This window comes from Strongylocentrotus purpuratus, unplaced genomic scaffold (assembly GCF_000002235.5).
Source record: "Strongylocentrotus purpuratus isolate Spur 01 unplaced genomic scaffold, Spur_5.0 spur5_scaffold_1, whole genome shotgun sequence".
In the NCBI taxonomy this organism is placed as follows: Eukaryota; Metazoa; Echinodermata; class Echinoidea; order Camarodonta; family Strongylocentrotidae; genus Strongylocentrotus; species Strongylocentrotus purpuratus.
In genome coordinates, this window is record NW_022145594.1 from 23494472 (window position 1) to 23503627 (window position 9156).

At 38.2% G+C, this 9156-nt stretch overlaps 1 protein-coding gene across 3 annotated transcripts in view; it reads right to left on the reverse strand.

Moving 5' to 3' along the window:
- The window catches only part of LOC593614 (V-type proton ATPase catalytic subunit A), a 28787-nt gene extending 19963 nt beyond the window's left edge, over window positions 1–8824 (reverse strand). Inside the window, exons 1-4 of one of the 3 annotated variants that reach the window (XM_030977836.1) lie at window positions 8704–8824; window positions 6121–6216; window positions 1816–1944; window positions 748–962 (exon numbers count right to left, since the gene is read on the reverse strand). In XM_030977836.1, the coding sequence (XP_030833696.1) occupies window positions 748–962; window positions 1816–1944; window positions 6121–6187 (411 nt within the window). In that variant the 5' untranslated portion in view covers window positions 6188–6216; window positions 8704–8824. Of the gene's footprint in view, window positions 1–747; window positions 963–1815; window positions 1945–6120; window positions 6217–8699 lie in introns of those variants that run through there. The other 2 variants (XM_030977838.1, XM_030977837.1) reach the window with 2 other exon arrangements.
- Window positions 8825–9156: the final 332 nt, after the last annotated feature.

Consider the following 9156-nt stretch of genomic DNA (forward strand, 5'->3'; position numbering starts at 1 on the left):
GAGCTTTGAACGGGCGCGTATGACGAGTCCGCACTCTAGCCTTATTAAGTATATATCTCTATGATCTGGACCAATCTATCTGGACCAATCTATCTGGACCAATCTATCTGGACCAATCTATCCAGACAAATCTATCCGGACCAATCTATCTGGACCAATCTATCTGAACCAATCTATCTGGACCAATCTATGTGGACCAATCTATTTGGACCAATCTATCTGGACCAATCTATCTGGACCAATCTATCTGGACCAATCTATTTGGACCAATCTATCTGGACCAATCTATCCAGAAAAATCTATCTGGACCAATCTATCTGGACCAATCTATCTGGACCAATCTATCTGGACCAATCTATGTGGACCAATCTATTTGGACCAATCTATCTGGACCAATCTATCTGAACCAATCTATCTGGACCAATCTATTTGGACCAATCTATCTGGACCAATCTATCCAGACAAATCTATCTGGACCAATCTATCTGGACCAATCTATCTGGACCAATCTATGTGGACCAATCTATGTGGACCAATCTATCTGGACCAATCTATCTGGACCAATCTATCTGGACCAATCTATCTGGACCAATCTATCTGGACCAATCTATCTGGACCAATCTATCTGGACCAATCTATCTGGACCAATCTATCTGGACCAATCTATCTGGACCAATCTATCTGGACAAATCTAACTGGACCAATCTATCTGGACCAATCTATCTGTACCAATTTATGTGGACCTACCCTGATTCCTGGATACGGTTTGAAATCCCACTTCTTGGTGCGACTGAGCGCTTTGACGTTGACACCACGTGGAATGTAGATACTCTGGGTCAGGTCGTTGATGTCCTGGAGAGGACGTTGGATCCCGTCAAAGATGTTGTCCAGGATCCCCGGTCCGAGTTCAACGGACAGCGGAGTGCCCGTCCTCAGGACAGGGTCACCAACACTCACACCAGCTGTGAGAGGTCAAGGAACTGTTAAGGAATATCTCATTCAGCATGTTTCTACGGGAGACACAGGAAATCAAAATATTGTCTTTCCAGAGTGGACCCAGAAAGTAACCCCTATCGGAATGTATTTTTAGGAAATGTTTCTAAAAAGCTGAGATGGTGAGCGTGCCAGGAATAATCCACCTCTTGAGACGGGTACACTATTCTATGAGCATTAGTTTGAGAGTTATAATCAGATTATGGTATGTTTGTACACTCTACATCAATATAAAAAAATATTAGGTACAGACATCAAAATGAGAGGGTTGGATATCCCGTCTGTCATACTGGAATTGACCCGTTTCAAAGATTGAGAAAGGATAGATGCCCTCTTCATGGACCTGAATGGTTTCATTTTCTACAAGTCCCCTTATTCATGGTTACATATTACACTGACTGAGAAAGGAGCTGTGTCTCCTCATAGACCTGAATGGTAACATTTCCTACAAATCCTCACTTGTACATGGTTACATGTTAGTACTGATTGAGAAAGGATACATATCTCTCTTCATGGACCTGAATGGTACCATCTTCTACAAATCCCTTATTCATGGCTACATGTTACACTGATTGAGAAAGGATACATGTCTCTTAATAGATCTGAGTGGAGACCATATCTACAAATTTCCTCTATTACAATGCTATATTGAGAAAGGGTTTATTTAAATGTCCCCTCATGGCCCTAAAAGATGACTTACAAACTCTCACTAACACTGCCCTATATTTTGATTGAAAAAGGGAGCACAGGCCTGAATGGTGACCATTTCTACAAATGCCCTCTGATACACGCCTACACATAGTAGTAACTGTGAAAGGATACATGTCTCTTCGTAGACCTGAATGGTGGCCATATCTCCTTCCAGTCTGATGATCTCTCCTACCAGCTCACTGTGACCCACACGCACCAGCTCGTACATAGCTGCTCCGGACATACGCTCTGCTGTAACAACTAGTATCAACAAGAGAGAAAGAAAGAGAGAGAGAGAGAGAGAGAGAGAGAGAGAGAAATAGAACAGTTATTATACAAGTACATGTATACTATGAGTTCTTCAATAGTGCAAACATTTTCATGAATCCAAAGATATCATTCTATTCTACGAGATGTCAGCCAAGTTTAATAGACCGTTAAGCTTTCAACAAATGAAAATATTTGCGCTTTATATTGAACGAATGAAAAACATTATTTTTTTGTTTTTGTATACATTTATTTTATATACACCTATTCCATGATCACCCTGATCGTCTGCTTGTGATTGTACTGTACGTGTCAAAGGTTGTGCTGCAGGGTTACCGTCACAACTACGGCCAACAGTACCGGATGCATGGAACTAAAAATGCACGCTCAATGACGTAGTCGTTCAAAAGAGTATTTATTGAATACCATGTGACCAACAATCCTCCAATTGAATGACAAGGATCTACTTAGATGTTATATAATATAATATATTTGGTGTGTTATTGAAAGTTGAAGTGCTATGAAAAACTGCAATGGAGCATTGTCAATATGACAGTGTTTTTCACATGTTGAAAGGTACTGGCAGACTTGATTTGCATTCATCCTATCTGGTTTCTTTTGTATAAAAATGTTTATGGCTTATACCTATAATACATAAATAAAGGGGTTACAACTTGGTCTGTGAAAACAATAACGTACCAAATTTTGTCATTTCGCGTATCAATTATTTCACTTATAATCTTTAACACCACATGCAATGATGCGAGTACAATGACAGAGCAGAAAGAAGAACATTTTTATTTTTAATGCTTTTAAATATTTTCTGTTGAGGTTTATAAGAACTATACATGTACTCTCATAGATACATGTCAATACTTTTGTTTTTCTACTAATTTTATGCAGTAGTACAGTGTAGTAGTAGAAGTAGTAGTAGTAGTATAAGAAGTAGTAGTAGTAAAAGTAGTAGCATCATTATTACTATTCTTATCATTATTATTATCATTAGATGTGATTTGTTTTGATAACAGTGAGTATAAATATTCATTTAAAGATCACAAACACGTACGGTATATTCTACATTATTTTTCGGGGGCTTATTTTCAAGCTTGCCTGCATGAATAAAACATTCTAAATTTGTTTTGCATTGAACTCTATGCAAATTAATGGGGGCTCTTTTCTGATTTTCGGGGGATCTTTGGGGCATTTCGGGGGCTATTTCGCCCCAAGCCCCCGTGTATTTTTTCACTGATGTAAATAACACTTTTTCCTAAATGGATTGACACTGAAATCAAGCGGAACCATCTAAAGATGAAATGCTCAAAAACATGTCAACCATCTAAAGATGAAATGCTCAAAAACATGTCAACCATGCTTGATAAATATTTTCTAAACATTGTATTACATAAAAGTGCACTATCCAATGGGAAAAGGAGGTGAGTAATATCTGTGGATTATATAATGTTTCATTTCTAGTCATTGATTCAGCCCACAGGAAATCACAAGTACAGATACACGCTATTTCCTGTATACCAGCATCTAATGCTAGAATCTAACAAACCACTTTAAGTATAATAACACATGTACATGTATGCAACACAACATAGTAGGATACAGATGGGTTTATTGCCGTTGGCTCTACAATCAGTTCTTCTACTACCCAATTGGTCTATTCCCATTTGGTCTACATCCAGCCTGTTTACTACCCACAATGGTCTAATAATCATTTAGTCTACTTATCATTTGGACTCATGACCAGGCTAATAGTCGTTTGGTCTAATGTTAATTTGGTCTTGCCTTAAATAAGTCTACCGGTAATAACCATTTGGTCTATTGCTCATTTACCGGTAGTCTTATTTCCAGTCAGTCTAATTCCCATGTATAATGCCCATTTTTTCTACTATTTATATGCTCTAAAAATCTTTTTATTATAATAATAATAATCATCATCAAATGATCATTATATCTTACAGATGGTAGAGAAAATGGACATTATGGAAACTGGGAATTAGACAAACTGGTTATTAGACTAAATCAAATTAGAGATATATAGAAATTAGACCAAATGACTATTAGCTTTAAAAATGGTCAATGGACCAAATGATAAGTAGACAACATGATTATTAGACCATGTGGATACCGATAGTAGACAGACTGGGTGTAGACCATTTTAGAATAGACCAATTGAGTAGTCCACAAACTGGTTGTGGGCCAAATTCACCTTTCTCGTATACCAGCATCTAATACTAGAATCTAAGGACTACTATATTACACACATGTATGCAACACAACTAGAACAGATGCAAAAGGGCTGGCATTGTGATTGTATTATCACTATCATAATCTTGAAGGTACTTTTTTCACACAGGTGCAGAATTAATTTCCTGGTCACAAGGATCATATTTCAACATCTGCTTTTCCATGTACTCTGTAGGAAATTTTTTGAATAGTAAATATTCAAGAGTCCTAAAAAATTCAGTAAATTAGTGTAAACAGCTGAGGACATATAGTCAATGTACATGTACATGTAGATTAAAACTGTCTTTCAAATTATAATGTAACAAGTTGTTCACAATTGATATATAAATATTGAAAAGCTGTATTTCTATAATGATAACTATTAAGGCTGTGCACAACAGTGTAATGAGGTACCCGAGTACACTCCCAGGCTTACAAGCGAATACTTGAATATTCGGACGCCATGTTTTTTAGAATTTTTTAGAATTTTTTTGATTTTTTGTTGTTGAATTTTTTTATTTTTTTTGCCACTACCATACCACTGGAGCAGTATCCCAAATCCATCGCCGTAAACGCATGCAATTTTACCTCCAGTTGCAGTTGAAGGCGCTGATTTAATAATAACTATAATACATGTGTACACTCTGTAGTACGTGTCTTCTATATCGACAGACAATTTTACTGACACCTGTATAGGCTAGGTCAAGTATGTTTTTAGAATTGATACATTACATTGTATGATTGTACCTTGCAAAATCTTTTCAATCTCAGCAGTCTTTTGATAAATTGAATGTATGTTCATGCATACATGTACATGTACATGTATACCGGTACAACACCATCATCATCATGACAATCACCATTACCACAATTATCACCATTACCACGACCATTACAATCACCATCACTACCATCATTATCACCATTAGTGCTGTAGTCAAACGTTTAACCGTCCGGTATCCGACCGCCCATGGCGGATTCCGTTTTCAATTGGACGGTTTCGTTTTCCTGTTTTTTTTTTTTTTTTTTTTTTTTTAATAATTATTTCTAATAATTTTTTTAAATCGTTTAACCGAAAACTGTCCGGTTTTGACTGGCGGTTAAACGGTATTGGGGGTATCCGTGATGTTACAGTACTAATCACCATCACCATTATCAACATTTCATCACTACTACTATCCTCACCATAATCACCTACACCATCATCATCACAACCATTATCACCATCACCATCATCACCATCATGTACATGTACATAATAATTGTAATAATTCATTTCTATAGCGCCGTCTATCTAGAAATTCTATTCCGAGGCGCATTTATTATTACCCCGGCTTTAGCCTAGCTGCCATTACAGCACTCTAGCATTTCAAGGAATTAATTCCTACCAGGTACCCATTTACCGCCTTGCCAAAGGACATTAGTGTGGTATCGGGGATCGAACCACGACCTTTGAATATACATTGTAAAGTCAAGTGCTTAAACCACTCGACTATGACACTTCTCAGAGATGCCAACCTCTTGACACACAAAAAAACAGACTGACTATCCTCAAAAATCAGATTTTCACAAAAACTTGACACTACCACTGGCCCGTCAGCCTTGGGCCAGTAAAATTTAGAAAAATGTTTGCTTTTCATTAAAAATTTAATGAGAAAATTGCAAAGCAAACTTTTTGTTGGGGTTTACTTGTACATGTTTTCATGAGATTCTGCTGGGTTAAAAAAAAATTTGAATAATAAATCATATTTTAAGATTTTAAGAATCGTATTTCACTCTTATTATCGTACTAAATACGATTTAATCGTACTGGTTGGCATCTCTGACTTCTACATGTATGAGATGAGGAAACAAGTTGCATGTGGTGGTGTTTAAAGCATTCATCTCTTTTTCAATCTACAGGAACATTTCAGTGAATTTTAGAGAAAGACTTACCAGGTCCTGACACAGCAAAGACGTAGCCATACTTGCTCTCTTTCTCATTGTCTGCCACTTTTAGCATGATGAAATGATTTCACTAAATTTCCCGTTCTGCAAACAATGAAAAGGAAAAAAATCTAATACAGCATCACACAGAAATAAACCTAGACTTAAAGATACAGTTGAGTTCTGGTCATGTGATTGCATTGTGAAAGAAACTTTGTGGAACGATCAGAAAAGGTTGATCATCTAGCATATACTGTACATGTACAATGTACATTGTAAGTATTGGTGCGTACTGCAAGGGTCTGGAATCATCAAAATGATAAGAATTTTGCCTAGTCTTGATAAAGTTACAAGCACTGTACACAGAAAGATGCATAAGGGACTACACAACCATGTGGCATAAAAATCTGTCTCAATTTCTACGATGTTACATGCCATATTTAGAATATTAAGGCATTTGAAGAGCCATGCATTTCATAGGACATATTTTCTCTGATGTTCTTCCACACTTACTGATAACGCTCACAAATTATTGTTCACCTCTTCCCGGAACTCAACCTTCTCTTCAATAATCAATAATAACATTCATATAAGTGCTTTATTACCACATCAATAGCTGTGCTACCCTGATAAGGCACTCGATAATAGCCATTTGTTTAGTGTACAAAGTACAGAGTGTGCTGAATTTAGCAAACTCCCTGGGCGCCTGCCATTTTCATAATAATAATACTGGATATTTACAGTATGTAGCGCATATATCCACCCTGCAAGGTGCTCAAAGCGCTCCAATATTACCCTGGCTCTGCTAGGCTACCGATTTCGGTGCTCACAGCATTCAAGGAAATCTTTCATACCGGTCCCAATTTACTTCACCTGGGTGGAGTGTGGCAAATGTAGAATATATTGCCAAAGGATAGTGTCGCGGCGGGATTCAAACCGCGGACCTTGTGATCGACAGTCCAGCGACGTATCCACTCGTCCACGACACCTCTACACTGATGATCGCTATTAATCTTAAACCATGTATCAAATTAGCAACGCATAAATAGTTTCTTTGCATTTCAGTCAAAACCAATATCGCAAACTCTCGTTAGCATTTTTTGAATGTGTACCTTAGACCCAAATTAATTATCATCACTTCAGGAGCATGTTGAAGCACTGACGGGAAGGTATGCAAATCGCTATCAGTCCAGTATCAAATCTCACTGTTTGGTTAAATTCTTGACCGATTTCAAATGCTTTGTATGAGAAGAAGTGTCCACTAGATCTAGTGTCTAGTGAACTCCACCAATGCAGGACTCTTTACCGTGACCATGCGAAGCAAAGTGAATCCTAGACCGAAAGCTTCAGTCTCTATAATCGTCGGTTGTTCCACTGAGACTACGTCTGGCTCCACTAGACCTCCGGTTATAGAGACAGAACGATCGCCTATGCCAGCCTATGTTGAAGATATCACGGCTAGATTTTAGCCGCTAGGCCCCTCCCACAAACATGACAAACTTGCCACGGCCGTATTGTTATGCCCCCAAAATCCCCCAAAATGTCATTTTACCTCGTCCATATTCAATTTTAAATTAGGCCTAGGCTATAATACATCGGTTCCACTTACTAATTTGATGGAAATAATCCGTTTAATGGTCCCTTTTAAGGAAATTATGGGTCAAAATCGACACCCATGTTGAAAATCTTGCAAGCCGTGTTAAACTCTCGCTGCCGTCAATCTCATCCCTTCTAGTCTACGCCGAAGGCAAAATGATTATGAAGGAAAATACTGTGATAACGGCATAACGCCATTACGAACGTGTAGATGGCGCACAGTTTTTCCTTCATTATCATTTTGCCTTCGGCGTAGACTAGAAGGGATGAGATTGACGGCAGCGAGAGTTTAACACGGCTTGCAAGATTTTCAACATGGATGTCGATTTTGACCCATAATTTCCTAGCCTAGGCCTAATTTAAAATTGAATATGGACGAGGTAAAATGACATTTTGGGGGATTTTGGGGGCATAACAAATACGGCCGTGGCAAGTTTGTCATGTTTGCGGGAGGGGCCTAGCGGCTAAAATCTAGCCGTGATATCTTCAACATAGGCTGGCATAGGCGATCGTTCAGTCTCTATAACCGGAGGTCTAGTGGAGCCAGACGTAGTCTCAGTGGAACAACCGACGGTATAGAGACTGAAGCTTTCGGTCTAAGTGAATCCTGGACATGGATGATTAAATCACTCACAAGTCACAGTGATTGATATCAAATAAAACCTATAGATCCATGACTCACACGCTCAGACACTGTCCCACTCCAGCTCCAACACTCAATTTAATTAAATGAAGAAGAAGAAGAAAAAAAAAGGGGCGGGGTAATCCGTCAATTCATTCACCTGTTTTGGCAATTCTTCTCAATGGAAATTGGATGATCATGCCAAGTCAAATTCAAAATCCTGAATTAGAACCTTTATTCATCATTATTCATACCAAAAGCATTACTAAATAAAGTATTAAATGAAGTTATAGGCAGTAAATTTTCCACCACGTAAAATGTCAATTATTTAATTAATTATGTGGCTATAATAATGATATAAAATACTGACTTACGTGCAGCTAAACTCTCCTGAAAATTCAGATCTGATCTGATCTGTACTAAACTGTAGCAGTCTACATGAATCACATGACCATAAAGATTACACGCGAGAAGACTCTAGACGAATGAACCCGTATCATTTAATCTCGCCCATCATACGATTCGCACTCGTACAGACACCGTTCGGTCGATAACGGTACATCTCGCCGATCTCAACAAACAAACAAAAAAATTACGTGCTACATCGACTATAATAATTATAGGTCTTCCTTAGATTTCAGGGAAAATGAGACAAATGTTGTATTCAGGGGCGGCGATTTCTTTTCATGACCAGGGGGGGGGGGGGGGGAGACGAATACGAAGGACGAGGGAGCATAGTGAGCGTGAGGGGCCAGTGGCGTAATTAGCAAAAACGTTTTTTTTTTTGGGGGGGGGGCAGCTAGAAAAAAAAATCTGTGCCACCATCA